The sequence below is a fragment of the Hippoglossus hippoglossus genome, chromosome 8 (assembly GCF_009819705.1).
Source record: "Hippoglossus hippoglossus isolate fHipHip1 chromosome 8, fHipHip1.pri, whole genome shotgun sequence".
NCBI lineage: Eukaryota > Metazoa > Chordata > Actinopteri > Pleuronectiformes > Pleuronectidae > Hippoglossus > Hippoglossus hippoglossus.
In genome coordinates, this window is record NC_047158.1 from 10,268,420 (window position 1) to 10,286,061 (window position 17,642).

The window sequence follows — 17,642 nt, forward strand, 5'->3', positions numbered from 1 at the left end:
ATATTATATGACATTTATCGTGACAGGAAAATTATATAACATTATATTATATTTTTATCTTTTTATAATTTTTGACCATGTAGACCTAGGCCATATAAACCATTATGCCGCGATATAAACTATAGTCAAGATTATTTATTTCAATGTCAAGAGATGAAAATCATCATTTAAGTACGTTAAGCATCTTAAATTAATCTGTAAGTAATGTAAGAGGTGAATGATTGGTTTTGTCAAGTATGGCTGCCCCCAATCACATTTCAGCAAACCAAATATTATAATATTCTACAACACAGTTTGAAAGTTGTGAATGAATTAGGATGTTGTCTATCTTGACCTTTCTTTGGTCTTTGATTTACCTGTGTTGGCTTTTAACATGCTGGACCAATGCTGCCATCTAGTGGTTAAAGTGGATAGGTCGAGTGTCAGCTTGCATTCCGATCTATTAATAACTAGTGCTGAAGTTGTGTTTGAGCAACAATCTTGTGACTGAGCTCACAGAGAACAGGTCGTTTCACGTGGGGCTTTTATCGTCGGGGTTTTAACTTGAAGGGAAACGCAGCTGAACACAGGAATGGGAGTTTTCACCTGATCTCTGATTGGACCCCGGTGACTCACTGCAGCTCCAGGGAAGGGTGAGGAATATGTGTAATCTGCCATTTCTGCAAACAGCACTGCTCAGGGTGTGTGAGGAAACACCCTGTTGCTTTAGAGGATTTTCTGTATGAAGTTTCAGCGTAAAGATAATTTACACGAAAGAAATTCTCTTTCCAAACCTGTGTTGTTTTTTAATTTTTTAAACCTGCTAAAATAGTCATCTCTCTTGCCCTGACCACTAAGGTGTCATGTCAGGGAACACATTTCCCTTCACATCCACGACACTGCGCTCTCTGAGACTGGAGCAGGAGTTTCAGGACTGGGAGAATGCTCGACGAGCGTTGGCCCAGAGGAGGGCCCTGACCCGGGCCCCGCTGCCCCGAGCTCCGAGGCCTCCTCCCAGGGAGCAGCAGCGGCTCCAGGAAGTCCGGGCCCCTCCGCCCCAGGTCCGCTGTAGGGACACGGCCATCCACAACACCTTCATGTTTGGAGACATGAGGGGAGTGTATGCGGTGCTGAAGGACCCAGGGATGGTCAACGCCCTGATGGAGACGGTGCAGGAGGAGATGGTGTGGACTCCAGAGATGGGTGAGACTTCTTTGTTCTCATCCTCCGTTAGTGTTTTGACTATGTGACATCCTCTCTGTGCTGTCCGTCAGGCATGTGGACGCTGAGCTCCAGGGTGAAACAGACCTCGGCGTTACGTCTGGCTGCCAGCAGAGGACACGCCGGCTGTGTGGAGGAGCTGCTGTTTCGTGGAGCCGAGGTGAACGACGACCCCGGAGGCCACAGCGCCCTCCACGACGCCTGCATAGGCGGCCACGCTGTGTGCGTCAGGCTGCTGCTGTCCCATGGAGCAGACCCTGAGGGTTTGACTGCAGACGGCAGCGCTCCTCTTCACCTCTGCAACTCTGCACAGTCTCTCCAGTGAGTGAAAAAGCAAACTGATCATTTCACAGAACATTAAAAACCCCATTCGGCTCTCTGTTGGGCCCACATTGTCTTCAGGGTTCACTGAAGTCAAGTCCTTATCACTTTTAAAAGTAAGGTCAATGGCCTGACAAGAATATAAGAAGATTCCACTTGTCCTAAAAGGTTTGAGAATATCACTTCATGAACCACTTCATTTTCTGAACTAACATTTGTGAGAAAAGATGTTTTTGGATTGGAGACGTTGATGCTCGTGCACAGTGTGATCGTAACCTGTGCACTTTGTTTCAGGTGTGCCGAGTTGCTGTTAGATGGAGGTGCAGAGGTCGACGTGAGGATGGGGGAGTCAAGGCTCACACCTCTGCACGTGGCGGCTCGGCGAGGCCTGGAGGAGCACGTGGAGCTCTTCCTGAGCCACAGGGCGGACGTGCTGGTCACGAACAGAGAGGGGGAGACCCCTCTGAACGCCGCTTGCTCTGTAGCCGAGAGGCCGTCCGAGTCCGGCCGCTACCTCAGAGTGATTCAAATGCTTCTGGACGCAGGAGCTGACCCCAGAACTGCGGGCAGGAAGCAGCACACACCCCTGCACAACGCCTGCGCCAACTGCTGCTCCAGGATCGTAGATGTCCTCCTGCAGCACGGAGCAAAGGTTAACGTCGAAAACTGTGCAGGATTCACACCGATGGACTGTCTGCTGCAGGTAGCAGAGGAGGGAGAGAAGTCAAATTTTGTATTTTGAAAGATGGCCATATATTTAGCTCAGGCAGTGGAATGAACACTCTTGTTCTTGTTCCTTAAGGTGGTGGAAGATTACTTGGACCAGCAGCCAGAAGAAGTGGCACGATCCCTTCTCAACCACGGAGCCAAGACCGTTTCACCAAAGGTTCCAATCATCACCCACACTGAGAGAATTTCATGACTCGTGCATGTGAATTAAGTGTTATCTAATGCAGAGGTGTTAAAAAAGGTGCGAGGGAGAAATTAATTGTGGGGAAAAAAGGATAAATTCCTTCACATTGACAATTTGAGTCCTGGAACTTTATCTGGAAACAATTTTACCTCCATGAATCGACAGCATCTTTATGCCAGAGCTTCAAACTCCTGAGACACACACCATGTCAGTGATTGTTGAACACTACCTAAGTAAGGCAAACAATATGTCAAAAGTCATAAAATACAAACTAATCTAGAGAAAACGAGAGGAAATACAAAATTATGATGAAATAAGTAATTTCTAGCATCGTAAAAAGTTCAAATATAGGCACAGGTGGAGATTGTGTCCAAGTCTCACATCCACACTGGTTGATGTTCAAATCCTCTTTATAAGAGTGTTGTTGAAAATTAGAACGACTTAATCCATTCAAATACGGGGAAACAGTAAAATACCACTATTTCAAGTTAAAGCTCAGAATTTACGACGAAGACAATTGTTAGACTAGTTTAAATAATCAAAGCAACAAAAAGGCTTTTACACGTGATACTGTAAAATGTCCTTTCAGACAAGTTAGACAAGGATTAACTCCTGAAACCAACCCTCTCCTCTCTTTTAATGTAGTTTTAAATTCCATTCAGCAGAATCTTTTCTTTAACAGGTTCAGTGTGTAAGATTAAGGTAAAAGGGATCTGTTGTCAGTAATTAAATATAAAATAATCCTACTGATGTTTTCACTAGTGTTTAATCTAAATTGTAAGAATTGTTGTTTTCTTTACTCTAGAATGAGCCCTTTATATTTAAATACTTTATATTTACATCAGGAGCGGCTCCTCTCTACGGAGGCCGCCATTGTTTTTTACAAGAGCCCAAAGGGGACAAACTAAACACCTTTTGAGTTTTTAGGACAACTGAAGGTTACCACAGGTTCTCCTTCATATGTGGAAGGGGGGGGTTCAGCTGCAACATGCAACTTCACCACTAGGTGTCACTAAATCCTACTCACTGAACCTTTGAAAGTAGCTGAATATCTTGTAATGGAGACTTTTTCTTACTTGCTCTGTCCTCCCTGCAGATGCTGAAGCAGTGCGTCCTCTCTCCTGCCACCCTGGAGGTGATGCTGAACTCGTACACGTCCGTCCCTCCCTGTGAATGGATTGACGCCGTGTCTGATGACATAAATGAGGTGAGTCCAAGCACTTCTTCTCCTCCTCTTCATCATCCAGCTCTCGGTCATCTCTTTGTTTTCTCCCTCTCTGCCTCAGGACCATCGACCTTTCTTCAAGCTGGTGCGTCAGCGGAGCGGCCAGCCTCGCTCTCTGCAGCATCTGTGTCGATGTGCTCTACGCCTGCACCTCGGGGCCCGGTGTCGCTCTGCAGTCAGTAAACTGGACATTCCCAGCTCTGTGAGGGATTATGTGCTGCTGTGTAATGACGGGACGCTCAACTGACTTTGTGTTGAATGATCTTAACAGGGTGGTGCTCTGACATGTACGGATAAAAACCTGTTTCGGTTAATCTATCTTTTTTAATCCAACACACGTTTTTTTGGAGTGTTTTTAATGTGACTGTTGTTTGGACAGTGTATCATTTGAAAAAGTATACTAATTTTATGTGTAATGTCTGGATGAAAATACAAGCAACTTTACCACCTCATGAATTACCATTGTTTTACATTTCCTTTCATTTATTCAGGATACAGGGTTTATGTAACAGGTGTTTTAACATTAATTTGTAATTTCTCTATTGAATCGAGTTATACAACACCCCATCATATATTAGATAGATGAATAGAGAGGTGGATGGACGGATGTTTGGATTGGTGGGTTGGGTGGATTTGTGCGTGGATTGATTGGTAGATGGATTGGTGGGTGTCTGGATGGATGGATGGTGATTAAAATACATTTGAATAATAATTATTTTGTAATTTAATAGGACTTAAATGCAGCAGTGGGTTTTTACTTCCCAGCTACCGCAGAGGTATTTTCTCTAAACCTCATAGAGATCCTGTGGTAGATTGTTCCTTTAACCTTTTTATAAACATTCTTAAAAACGCTTTTATAAAGTTTCACATTGTAACATCAATCCTCTGTCTATCCCATGCTTAAAAAAATATTTTTCTATTGCTGATTACAATATAGAATTTAAATATATCCTTGAAATGATCCAGAATGCACCAGAACAGGAAAGATTAAATGTATCATTAGACACAATCGTGTATATATATATTTCTATAGCCACACAGAAATAATTATTATTTAACTGTTGGTCTCTTGTATTAACTCTTGTATTATGTTATGAGGAGGAGCAACCGGGACGAGCCGTCACCAAAACAAGCGCTCCCTGTGGCCGGCTGACGTCACGCCGCCTCAGTGTTTATTATGTGTTTAAAGCAGCAGCTGCTAACTGGTGTTTAGCTTCGTCCTCAAACATGCGCTGATTTCACAGCAGCCAGGTAAGATCTCAGCTTCTCTGCACCGCGGCCACTTCCGCTCTCCTCACACTCTGCTCACATCTTTTACTCCATCAAACCTGCGGCGGCGAAACACACCGAAAACCGCCGAAGGTCGTTTTTCAGCTAGCAGGGAGGGCTAGCTCACAAGCTAACTTAGCTTAGCTGAAAGGTTCTGTGGGAAAAAGCAGCAGGTCGGAGACAATGGGACAAGTCAGCAGCTCGACACGTTGGATTTCACATCTGCGTGTTTAACACAGGAGGTGTGGACGTGGAGTTCACTAACAAAGGGGAGAGTTGAGCTTATATTAGCCGGATGTTAAGATTTAGCATCACAGCTACAGGTTCACAGCTGTTGACCAGCCCAAGAAGCTGCTGCGGATCTTTACGTAAAGTAACGATCGTGCTGAATAACGTAGTCAAAGCACGTTAAACGGTTCACTGGGTGTTTCCTGCCAGATGTGTTGTCTTAATAATAAAAACATCTGGCTGCGAACTCGCACGTTTACAGAGTTTTATTGTTTCGAGGTAAACACATGAACCAGGATTGTGTTTTACCCAAACCTCAGTCACAGTTTACCTCATCAGGACACAACCCTTTATTTCTGCTAAGTTGGAGCTTTTAAAAAAAAAAAATTTCGAAATTTCGAAATACCTATATTTATTTATACAGACAATACACACAAATCTGTATTTCTTTAATTGTGCCAGTGTTAGCCAACTGGCTAATTTGAGATCCATTTGGGTGATAAAACTAAATTGGAAAAAATATAATTTACCAATCTATATATATCAAAGTCAAATATACTATAAAAGGCAGGAAAAGCTCCAAGTGAGAGATTATCTCCTGTAACGTGTGTATTTCCTGTTAATTGTTGCTTAGTGCTGAAAGTTGTTTAATCACTTTGTTGATCAAAAGAAATTGAATGAGATTGTTCTGCTGATCAATTGGTTTTCAGTTGTCGAGCAGAAATAAAATAACTTTAGTTCAAGCTTCTCAGTTTTAAAGATTTGCTGTTTGTCTTTATCTGCGTCATGATCAAATAAATGTGTGTAAACAGAAATCTTCAAGATGTCGCCTTTGGCTCTAAAAGCATGATCAGCCATTTTACTTTTTTCAAACTGTTTTTGATGAATGAAAATCTTTTAACCAGCAGATGAAACAATCATTACATTTATCAAATCATTCGTTGTAGAGTATGTGTCCTCTGGTAAATCCAGTGAAGCAGAAAATGTGATCTAAAAACATCACACTGTAAATCCAGTGTTACCACAGACGAGTCCTGCTGATCACTGATAAACATTTTCCAGAGCGACCTCATAACTGCAGATAAAGAAGCACACACCATGGTGTGAATCAGACTGAAATGCTGTCTGACATGTAAAGTGTTCAGATTGAGTTGCAGTACATTCTGTTCTGCTCATGTTCCCTTGTCTTCTGATTATTTTTCACCTACCTGTCTGGTGTTGTTTCTTCCCTGTTTATAAATGTTGTTAAGACAAGTGCTATATACATACAGTTTATTGTCATAATCCTGAGTTCTTAATGTTAGAAATTAAATAAGTAGATCTGATTAGTTTAAAAACAGATTATATAGATTGCATTATTTATCTCATGTTTATATCTGCACTTAAACATCATATTCCCAGAAATTATAATAGATTTATTTTTAAATGTTCCCATTATATAAGATGATGAGACATTTAGGACTCTGCTTACACAACTAACATGTTTTTGCTGAATGTTGCTTTGTGCAGAAAGTGAAGCCCACTTGTTTGTTGTGTATTTGTGTTGACCAGGTTCGGAGGACAGAGATGGCAGTGTGTGCACTGACCATGCTGGACGGGATGGAGGGGGAGGTAACAGCAGCAGGCGGCGTGTTGCTCCTGGTCCTGGCGCTCGTCGTGGCATGGCTCTCTACCCACGTGGCCGATCGGGGCGACCACATCCTGGGCACCATCCTCACTGTGGGCGCCCACGCCTCGCTGATCGGACTGGGAACCCACGACAGCTACAGCGCGGGGTCCCCCGGCGCAGACGCCCCCGAACAGCAGGCCCCCCCGCCCTCGCAGGAGAACAAGTCGGATGACGGCGAGTCGGGGGCTGAGAGAGGAGAGGGGGAGGGTGCGGAGGGGGTCAGGGCGGATCTGTTGCTGGACATTCAGTGCAAACCACCGCAGGCTGGAGGACACACTTCTGATGAGGAGGAGGATGACGCTTATGAGGAAGAGGAGGATGAGGAGGAGCTGGAAGAGGAAAATAAAAGGGTTATGAAGTCTATCTCTGTTTTGACCAGTACCATCTCCCTCGCCACCACCGCCACTCCTCCTCCTCCTCCTCCTCCTACTACTACTACTAACACTACCACTACCATTTCTGTTCGACTGAAGTATTTAAATGACACGGAGGAGTTGGCTGTTGTGGAACCACAGGATACAGTGGGAGTACTGAAAAGGTAAAAACAACCTCAAACATCCACAGATAAATTTCAAACATAAATCTTTAATATGTCATTCAACAGCTCCTCCTTCTCACCTATTCTCTTCCCCAGTAAATACTTCTCAGGTCGGGAGCATCAAACAAAACTGATCTACCAAGGCCAGTTGCTGCAGGACCCCAAGAAGACTTTGTTGTCCCTAAACATTACCCACAACAGCGTGATCCACTGCCACATCTCCCAGGTTCTGCTCGAGGCTGATCCAGAGGAGGGGGACGAGTCCGGGGCGGCAGCCGGAGTCTCGTCCGGAGTCTCCGGGGGATTCAGAGCCGCGGGCGTGGCCATCAGCACCAGCAGCCTGGTGGTGCCCGTGTTCGTGGTGATACTGGCCGTGGTGTGGTACTTCCGCATCAACTACAGGCAGTTCTTCACTGCCCCTGCGACCATCTCCCTCGTGGGAGTCACTGTGTTCTTCAGCTTTCTGATCTTTGGGATGCACAGCCGCTAAAACGGCAGAGAGGGAACTGAATGTTTTGAGGTAAAAATAAAAATGAAATATAAAACCCCGCAGCAAGTGGGCGAGTATCTGGAGAGATGGGCTAATCATAAAAAGGGGCCTTGGTGCAGAAACCACAGCTGAGGAGTGCGAGTGTATGTGGGTGGTTGGGTTAGCCTGTTTGTGCACGTACCAGGATAAAAAAAAAAAGATGAGTGATTGTACAATACATGTGGGTAAATACTAATCTGCAGTGAGTGAAGTTCTGTGTAAACTGAACCATAATTTAGCTTCTCTTCAGACACGACGTAGTGGTTCACACCACGTTTTAATCCTCCGGCTTTCTCTCGTCTGCTCTTTTACTGTCGTTAGTCCAGTTTCTGTGTTTTAAGAAGAAAAAAGATGCAAGAATCCCAAGTCTTATGGAACCACTCACTGTTTGTGCTGTGTGTGCCAGTTTGACTCTTTACCATGATTTAGAGTTTATGTGAATGATTTAAAGCTCCGCACAGCTCCGCCTCGACGCTGTGCCGATGACCTCGAATATTTTTTGTTGCTCAATAATGTAGAAAGAGGCTAATTTAAATAATCTCTAGACTTTAAAATAGACACTTTTTGAGAAGATATTGTAAATATATTGTGTATTTTCTGTAAATAACATAAAAAAAGATGAAATGAATCAGATGAACCTGCATCTGGCACTTAAAAGATTTGGAGTGGGATGTTAAACCCTCCTGATTATGCTGGATTGCTCTGGCTTCAGTGATGTCTCAGATTAAAGCTTTTCAAACCATCCTGGTTTCTAGTGTTTATTGATCTGATGAACTGAGTCTGTGTGCGATCTGCGTTTATTTATACAAACAACAGTATGCACGGCAGCAGAGAGAAATCACCCACGAATCATCACATTATGTTCAGATACAACAGTCCATTCACACATGCACTTGTTTGTGCATGGTACAGAAAAATATAAATCGAGAACCTACAACATTGCCTTCTCTGTCATTTGCAGTAAAGAGTCACACGAGAACATCAGCTGCTGCGGCTTCAGTCACAAATAAACAGAAGAAAAAAAAAATGGATCATGCCCACTGTTTATTTTTAGTGCACGTCACAAGACTCCACTGGAAAAGATTCGAAAGGGCACGTTATCGTGCAGATCTTGAGAAATAAAGTTTGAAGAAAGGAACTGGTCGTACTGGAAATGAGTTAAACTGTATATTACATGTGAAATTGAAAAAGATTTAAGAGACTGTACAAAAAGGATTTGGGGTGAGGGAGGTGTCCTATCTGAAGACATCTTTATCTAAAAATCTTAAGAACAAACATGAGCTACAGGAGGTCTCACTCTACCCGGAATGGAAAAAATAATTCACTGCAAAACCCTTCCTGTAAAGTCATAAAAGGAAATATTAAGAGCAGCGGGATAAACAGTAAATACAGCCTTGGATCAAGTGATGTGAGCAGGGAGGGCTGAACTACCAAAACAAATATTAACTTTACATCCTCCTCCAATGTTTTCTTCTACATTTGTTTGTGCATGAGCTGATTTACACACACAGACTACTGGATGGATTTCCAGGAAACTTTGTGGAAGAATAAAGAACCTATTAAATGTTGGCACAGATCCAGATCAGGTGGTGAATGTTTTCCCCCACCTTCTTTAACATACAATGTTAAAGAAGGTGGGGGAAAGGAGGATTTTATTTAAATTCGTTGATATACATAATATAAATTCATTCATATAATTCATTTTTGTGAATTTCTCAAGAAACAATGCAAAGATCTTGAAAGCTAAAATAAATTGGTGCAGCTTGATTGAATTGAAGGGGACTTGATTGACTTTCTAGTTTGATTTCCACTAAAGTAGGTGAAGGGATGGAGTTTGGGAAGAGCCTGATTAACTGCATGTGAATGCTGATTAAGCGGCAGATACTTTTGTCCACTCTCTTTTTACTATGTTGAATGATAATTAATTTAGATTATCTGAGCACTTCCCTTTTTTCTTTTATATTTCTATAATAAGAACAAGACAATCCTGTGTAGGGTTGTTGGTTGAGGTATTCGCTGAACTGACTGCTTGTTTCTGTATTTACTTGGACCTACATCTATTCTGTTCCTCAACAGACTCAACTAGTCGTACTAGTCCCAACCCCTCTTACCCAAAATCATTTTTGTACAGTCCCCAGGTTTTACTTTTATTTCTGATTCTACAACAATAACTACAAAAGTCAAGTCTTCGAGGTTTGTTGATGCAATTTATAAAAAAAACACTTCACTACGACGATCAAATGTGAAAAGTTGCAAGTACAAGATTTTTTAAAGTGCATCCGACCTCTAAAGCAAGTAACGCCTCCTACACCTTTTAAATCAGACGTTGGTCCGAGAATTACAAGATGGAGACTTGTCGGTCAGAATCATGAATGAAAAGCAGAGCAGCAGCACTGATCTACCGACAAACCCAGGAAGAATAAAACAGGAAAGAAAGAATTACGGCCGATTAATGATTCAAATACCGACTCAAATCATACATACATGTACTGTACATGTGCCCTAAAAGCCTACAGGCTCGTCAAATATCACAATCTGCATTTACACACAAATAATATACACATCACTAAATAGGCAGTGACAAATGAAAACTTAAATATATTAAAGATGTAAACAGAAAAGTATTTGTTTTTTTAGTTTTTTCTTTTAAATGGCACACTTTCACAAAAATGTCACATTCTAGGATGCATAGTTTGGTGAAAATATAAATGATTACACTCACACACAGCCTCTAACCACACACACACACACACACACACACACTAAAAGGTGACATTCCCACTGAATTAGATTCAGCATAAAGAGGCACACACACACTCACACACAAACTGTGCAATACAATGCTAGAATCACAAAGCCACCGATGAGTACTCCAGTATGTCAAGTGTTGAATTAAAAGCAAAAGGACAAGTCAGTAGGTCGTCAACAAAGAGAATCTGAAGGTTTCAGAAAGCCACGGTTAAGACTTCAATTATTTGTACGTTATTGAGGAAAAACATGTTTTTTTTAAATAGTTTTTAGTTAAAAATGTAAATAAGCAGACGGGCATCTTAAGTCTGTGCTCTATTTTCTTACTGCTGTTGACAGAGGCTGTCGATCACATAAGTGCATCAGTAAACACTGTCAGTAAGGAGGCACTTTACTTTTATGTAAAATATTGTTATGGTAGCGGGCGCCTCTCCCTCACAGATTTAAGTTTCTCTGAGATGTAAAACACGATGTGTGGAAGCTCATGGCTTATTCTAATTTTCTGTTTAGAAACTAGGAACAGGGTTGTTATTCTGAATGTGTTATAGTTTTTTGTTGTTGAGTCGTTACTTAGGTCTCTCTTTTTTGCCGCCCTGTTCCCCTCCTTTGGTTAAAACATTTGTTTGTGTTTAATTATTTCAAACTAAACAACTAATTAATTTATCAATTTAACCAATTCTTCCATAACTCCCCTGACCTTCTCTTTATCTGCACTGGTCTGAAACGATAAATTCCTGAACAGTTCAGGTTGAATTTATGAATGCACCCTTGAATGCACCCTTAACAACCATCATCCTATCATTTAGTTAACTCATGGTTTCACACAGGCCAACACAGATAGGCAGAGGAATTATGAGCCGTCTAAAACACTTGTGGTGTTTGGACACATTTCTCATGTTTCTGTCCTCACATCCAAAGGATTTGTTCCACTTGTGGCAACAAGTATCGTCAGCATCAATTTAAATGAAGTGTAGCCACACGTTTGAATATTTATTTCCATCCACCATTATAATTTGCACCTAAGAGCAGCGCCTCTGTGTAGATGACATGTTTCTGTGTGTGCAGGTGAGTGGGAAGCAGCCCCCTCCACTCACATAGATCAATGTTGCAATCAGAAGTCGAGTTATTGAAAAAAAAGTGCAGGATAACTTATGTTGGAATAAGAAATAGGAAATCTCTTTATCTAATTTCTCAGTACGGACAATAGAACCAATTACGTCTGAGCTTATTGATAATTTTCTTAAATAATTAAGTGCTGAGGCTCATTCAGTACCGGGTGTTGGTGCATGTGCCTATGGTCAAGTCGCCCTGACTTCCACCTTCGGGCGACAGCAGCTGTCTGTGTTGACAGAACTGTTCAAAATTCCTGAAAAAGCAGAATGTACATTTTGTTGAATTTCCCTGTTCATCACCTACAGATACTCTGACTGGAGTCTGACACCAAGTGACTGACCCAACTTTTAACAACACTGTGTTCTTAAAACAGAATGAAACTTCAATAAAATGGAGAAGCCTTTCGTGTTAAAGCTACTGCTAAGTCATGTTGAATCCCATCCTGAGTGAAGGGAGGGACTGGCCTGACAAACAGGCTGTTGCTAGTTTAAGTCATCATAGATACTTGAAATAGAAGGTGCTGAGAGTTTGGGCCTCTTTTTTTTGGTCGACAAGTTGATATTACTCTGAGAGCTGCCGCTGCTGCTGCTGCAGCCTCCAGTCAGACTTCCTCCTCCGCTGTTCAAACCGAGAGACGTCCTCTTCTTCTTCGGCTTCCTCGAGTCTGAATGGTTGGTGCCTGTGAGAGGGACAGAAAATGATCCATCTAGTGGCTTTAAGCTTCATCATTAAATGATGTTAATTGGAGTGCACATTATTTCCTTACTGGCTTTCGATGAGGCAGAGTCTGTGGGGGAGATATCAGGAGAGTCTTCCCACTGCAGGCGGCTCATCAGGGTCTGTCCGTCTGGAAGCTCAAAGTTGTCGCTCTCCACCACTGCATCGGCATCGGGCAGCGACAACCTGCCGACAGAAACACAAACAATGTCACCAGAGTCCGACTGATTAGGATTTCTGTGCCGATATTAGGAAGAAAAAAATGTCAGATATCGACATATCAGCTGATATACATAAACATATATGTGTATTTAAAAAAGTTAATTATTACCAAGATGTTGTTAGCAAACCCCTATGACAAAGACATGTAATTGAAACAGTTTAACTCTACATTTATAAATAAAAAGAAAACACAAATACAACCACATGTAAAGAAACTTCATGTTGTGTAAAATGTAAACATATATGTAAATGAACATCTTTTATAAATTAGTAGAAGTAGTAAGTCTGTTACACTGGTGCAGACAATATCTAACTCAAACATTAGCATATACATTTGAAACCAGGGCTTCACTAAATATAGTAACGAACCAGTCAAGCCAGTCAAATTTGTAATTGTAATTAACAGCAAAGGATCTTCATGAGGTTTGTCTGTCAATAATTTCTCAACGTCAAGACCTGTAGCATTTACGACAAGCTTGACATATTATGTAGGGGTGAGGAGGAGGAGGAGGAGGACGGGTCACACTCACGCGGACGGCCCCAGGAGGAACACCCTGACGGCCCTCCTCTGTTCGTCCGTGTGCTGGGGACATCGCTGAGACCTGGTGGGACACAAGGTGGCATTATACATCCCTGCCTGATGGCCTTAAATGTCCACTACACAGCTTCACAGGTCGCTGATGTTTCATGTTCTTCACATGCAACCATGACCTTCAGTTTCAGACTGCATTTCAGTGTGGTTTAGTACCAGAAACGTTTTTAAACGATAAAGCTTTACAGGAGACCCAAACCTCAGAATTTGGATTAAGTAACATGAAAACACCAACACAAGGCAAGATGCTGCTGTACCCTAGTCTGTGCTGGATTATCGCAGATATTAGCTACACAAAAAGCTGTTAATGGTTTTTCCCAGATTGGAGAGGTTTCAGCAGATTACACATTACCTGGTACACATCTTCTTGGTGTGCTCGGAGATCACCCCACATTGCTGTTGGGACAAACGTTACTTTACTGATCAACGTTTGCAAAAAATTGAATGTATGTATTTTTAGGGATTCATATAACTTGCTTACTGTTGTTAAGAGGGATCTGACTTCATCCGGTCCTAATGTTTCATAACTGATGCCAGTGTTGTAGTTATACTAAAAAACAGATGACATGGTTATTAAAACTGTGCATTGTGTCTACAATACAAGATGGAAGACGTTGAGCACCTGAAGGTTAAATGATCAAAGAAAGAGCTCTTCACCTTGTAAGGCTCTGAGGTGATGCTGCTTCCGAGATCGCCTGGAAAAACGACAAGTGTTAGCCCTCTGTACATGCACACTTTAAAGATATTGTTGGTAATTTCACCTTTATTTATAGGACAGTAATTTAAAGTGTTAAGATTTGATCAAAGTTGAACTGTGGGTCAATATATCTGGTGTTGCATGTTATTAAATATTACTGTGCAAAACATTTAAAAATTGTTGTATTTAGACTGACATATATCAAGAGAAAACTTATCTCTGGCATATTCTTTTGATTTGGGTTAGGGTTAGATCACATAAATTAATCCTGCTCTGCATGTTCAGATGACAGCAGGGACCAAACCTCAGGAAATAAAACCTGATACACTCACCATTTTTGTGTTTTAGAGATTTGGATCTTCTGGGGGAATTTTGATTCTGCACAAAGAAAAACATTAAGATTCAATTACCTCTTTCTACACGTTAAAACATGTAAACATTTACAAAGTGCAAAAGGAATGCAAAAATACCTTATCTGACTTTCTCTTCTTGGCTGTACAAATTAAATAAGAAGTTTCATTATTATGAGAAAGAAATCTGGAGTTTTCCTCATTAATTCTCTTTCTACAGATGACATTTAACTTCAGTTATTTTCAGCTACTCACCTTTTTTTTCTGCCCCATACGACCAGTCGTTATCATTAAGGTCATCATTGTCTTCCTGGTCACTCTCTGATTTGTTCATATTATTATTAGTGGCTAGCCTGTTGAAGAGCAAAAGAGGAACATCATTAGATCTTCACACATATTTGGAATCAATGCTAAACTATAAGCCCTTTACTGACCCACCTGCGGCTGGCAATTCGACTGCTGTTACGTCCCATGCCGAGACATTTCTCCAAGTGTGGAGCGAAGCGAGAAGCTGCTATCAGTCTTTTGCAGTTTGGACACTCACACTCTTTGTTCTTCCACTGGTTGTAAACCTGCCCAAATATGTCCACTCCTGGTTGGTCCACAATTTCTACAGGAGTTGAAAAGGCAAAAGGGGAGTGTGACTTCATTCTTAGGATGCTATTACTCCACCATATATTTATACACAAAAGATAGTTGTTGGCTGCGACATTAAGTTTAAAAATTCTCAAGTACATAAAACCTTTAAATATGTGGCACTAACCGAACTCCTTCATGCTCTCTTGGTCTGTTTCATCCAAGAAGAAATATCCCTGTTTCACAGCACGATGTACTTCAAAACACAGACCCAAACAGGCATCTTCCACCAGCTCAGAGTAGATGTCATGGACCAAGGCCTACAACATGAAATATATAATTTGACATCAATGCAAACATCATGATGGAGTAAAAAAATCTGATATGCGTGATGTTTTAAAGAAATCCCATCTAACTGTAAACTGGGTGTCGGGAAGGGGACAATGAAGGTTTTTGGATGAATCACATGAATCTGACAGCACATGTTACAAACTTTATGCACAGATTTCTAAACCCAGACCCTACACATTTACACAGTGGACTGTCTTTCCCCAACTCAATACATTCTGTACGTTTCTGTATCTGTGTAGATCAGTGCCTCACCTCCAGCTTGGTGTTGTCTGGGCCTGACAGGGGCATATCCTCCATTTTCATTTGAAAATCTGTGTTGGAAATCTTGATAGCAAGGTAATGAGATGCTGGCCTGTGGATTTAGAACATAGGAAACAAACTTACAAGTCATGATATGGTCAGTGATTTACTAGTTTACAGATATACGACAATCTGTCGTCAAGGAAAAACAGATCGGCGAATACTTACTTTAAAATTGGTTATCAATGTTTGTGGATCTGTCTTCATTCTGTTGAACAAAGAAAAATAATTGTCAGATATTGGGCATTGAACTAGTTTATGGGTCTTTTACTTATCTTCTTAATTTGTCAATTGATTGTTATCAATAAAATGTACACAAGTATCACGGAATCCCCATGACAAGTTCTGAGAGCTCACCATAACACCCCTAAATGTTTTGTTTTGTACAGCCGATATTCAAAACTCAAAAATGTTCACTTTAATATCCAAGTAAACTGAGAAAATAGGAATGTTTTCCATCTGAAATCTTATTGGAACTACATCCTCTTTGTCTTGTGTAGCAATAACATCTGGTTTGATTCGGAGTCAGTGGGTCACATGACGTGGAGGCCATTAAAATCTGCATTTAATTACGTCATAGCTTCATTGATGGTCCTTTAGTCCCAACCTAGAACCAACTTCAGAGCGATCAGGATCAATCATAGCAGGAAACGGAACAGCTCAATGCGTCAGGTGTGATCTGGGATAACATGCGTACTTATTTACACTATATAAACACAGCGAAAAAGCTAAATCATGATTCCCAAATGATAGATTACATACAGTATATAAACTGTAGCACAACACTAGCTAATCTTAATAGAAAAACATATAAATACAGCTAATGTCAGTTTGTTAGCACTCTGCTTACTTTCTGGTTTAAGCATTTGCTAGCTAGTCATGCTAGTCTACTACTTTAATGTGAAGGGAGAGATTATGTGGCGAAAGACACACGTGAAATGTATTTAGAGTAGAGATGTTATATTTCTCATTCCACCCCGAACCCCAGTTTCCTCTTACCCTGAAAACTCAGCCTGAAGCAGGCAGTTTCTCTGAGGAAGACAACAGGACCGAGTCACTCACACACAACACGCCAACACGAAGCTGCTGTTCAGCTGCAGCCATCTTCATGTCCCCGGCCAAATTGAAATGTCAGTCAGAGACTCAGGCTGTTGTCGCAGGTGACGGTTAAAATGACGTTAAAAAGCCGCCTGACGAAGAGGAGGAGGAGGAGAAGGAAGAGGAGGAGGAAGAGAAAGAGGATGAGGCCACCGGAGCGGAAACAAACAACGACACAACCACCGGCTTCCGGTTCAGTTTTAAAAATAAAAGCCACACATTCGAGAGGAAGGCGTGTCAGAGGGGAAGTACGTAAATATACCAAAATAAAAGCACTGATCCAGCATTCAAAATAGTACTTAAATAAAGGAATACAGTAAAGGTATTAATACTAATAAAAACACCAAAGGTCATCTTAAATCTGCCATGAGGCAGGTCACCAAAGATCATCTTTGCAGTTACACATGATATGCATAAGCAGAGATGATATTTAAATATATAGTATATGGTATAGTGGTATAATTTTCGATTACATACTTTAGTGAAGGAATTTAAGTTAAAATATAAATAAATACCTGCATTCAAAATGTTACTTCAGTAAAAGCATCTAAGTGATAGTAATAATAAAAACCTGAATACAAAAGATTACTTTAGTTAAAGTGTGTAACTGAAAGTACCAATAAAATACCTGCATTCAAAATATTACTTTTGTTAAAGCTTGTAAGTAAAAGTACTATTAAAATAGCTGCATCCAATTTTTATTAATAAACAAATTCAAACTTTAGTAATAGCATGTAACTGAAAGCACTAGTTAAATACCTGAATACAAAATATAACCTAAGTAAGAGCATGTTAGTAAAAGTACTAATCTATACCTGCATTCAATAGATTACTATAGTAATGACATGCAAGTAAATATACTCACTGCAGAAAAGTGTTTGTGAATGAAACCCTCAAATCTTAAATTCATTGTTTCCTTGGTTAATTACTGGTTTGGTTTGTAAAAAAATGTCTTAAGGCTTCATCTATCCAACAGTCCAAACCTC

The 17,642-nt window shown here is 41.0% G+C and overlaps 3 protein-coding genes across 9 annotated transcripts; 2 read left to right on the forward strand and 1 right to left on the reverse strand.

The window, feature by feature from the left end:
* The first annotated feature begins 413 nt into the window (after positions 1–413).
* On the forward strand, positions 414–4,118 carry asb16 (ankyrin repeat and SOCS box containing 16). 4 transcript variants are annotated; one of them, XM_034593510.1, is made up of 7 exons: positions 414–744; positions 805–1,182; positions 1,254–1,521; positions 1,816–2,224; positions 2,324–2,407; positions 3,531–3,641; positions 3,721–4,118. In XM_034593510.1, exons 2-7 carry the CDS (start codon positions 843–845, stop codon positions 3,904–3,906), a joined length of 1,398 nt encoding a protein of 465 aa, XP_034449401.1. In that variant the 5' UTR covers positions 414–744; positions 805–842; the 3' UTR covers positions 3,907–4,118. The 4 variants fall into 4 exon arrangements, with proteins under 4 accessions (XP_034449401.1, XP_034449402.1, XP_034449400.1 ...); XM_034593511.1 differs by having other exon boundaries at positions 414–632; positions 838–1,182; XM_034593509.1 differs by having other exon boundaries at positions 415–645; positions 800–1,182.
* On the reverse strand, positions 876–16,846 carry atxn7l3 (ataxin 7-like 3). Of its 4 annotated transcripts, none has more exons than XR_004614714.1 (15): positions 16,558–16,844; positions 15,727–15,766; positions 15,511–15,610; positions 15,095–15,227; positions 14,770–14,941; positions 14,587–14,684; positions 14,452–14,474; positions 14,314–14,359; positions 13,942–13,979; positions 13,766–13,834; positions 13,637–13,680; positions 13,223–13,294; positions 12,520–12,656; positions 11,211–12,432; positions 876–887 (listed from the first exon to the last, which is right to left on the reverse strand). XR_004614714.1 is itself a non-coding variant. In XM_034593513.1 (14 exons), the coding sequence occupies exons 3-14, from the start codon at positions 15,559–15,561 to the stop codon at positions 12,236–12,238; spliced, it is 1,080 nt and encodes a 359-aa protein (XP_034449404.1). In that variant the 5' UTR covers positions 15,562–15,610; positions 15,727–15,766; positions 16,558–16,846; the 3' UTR covers positions 10,027–12,235. The 4 variants fall into 4 exon arrangements, 1 of the variants encoding a protein (XP_034449404.1); XR_004614715.1 differs by lacking the exon at positions 16,558–16,844 and adding an exon at positions 15,916–15,934; XR_004614716.1 differs by lacking the exon at positions 15,727–15,766.
* Positions 4,792–8,635, forward strand: tmub2 (transmembrane and ubiquitin-like domain containing 2). The gene is made up of 3 exons (XM_034593514.1): positions 4,792–4,910; positions 6,708–7,363; positions 7,460–8,635. Exons 2-3 carry the CDS (start codon positions 6,723–6,725, stop codon positions 7,851–7,853), a joined length of 1,035 nt encoding a protein of 344 aa, XP_034449405.1. The 5' UTR covers positions 4,792–4,910; positions 6,708–6,722; the 3' UTR covers positions 7,854–8,635.
* Positions 16,847–17,642: the final 796 nt, after the last annotated feature.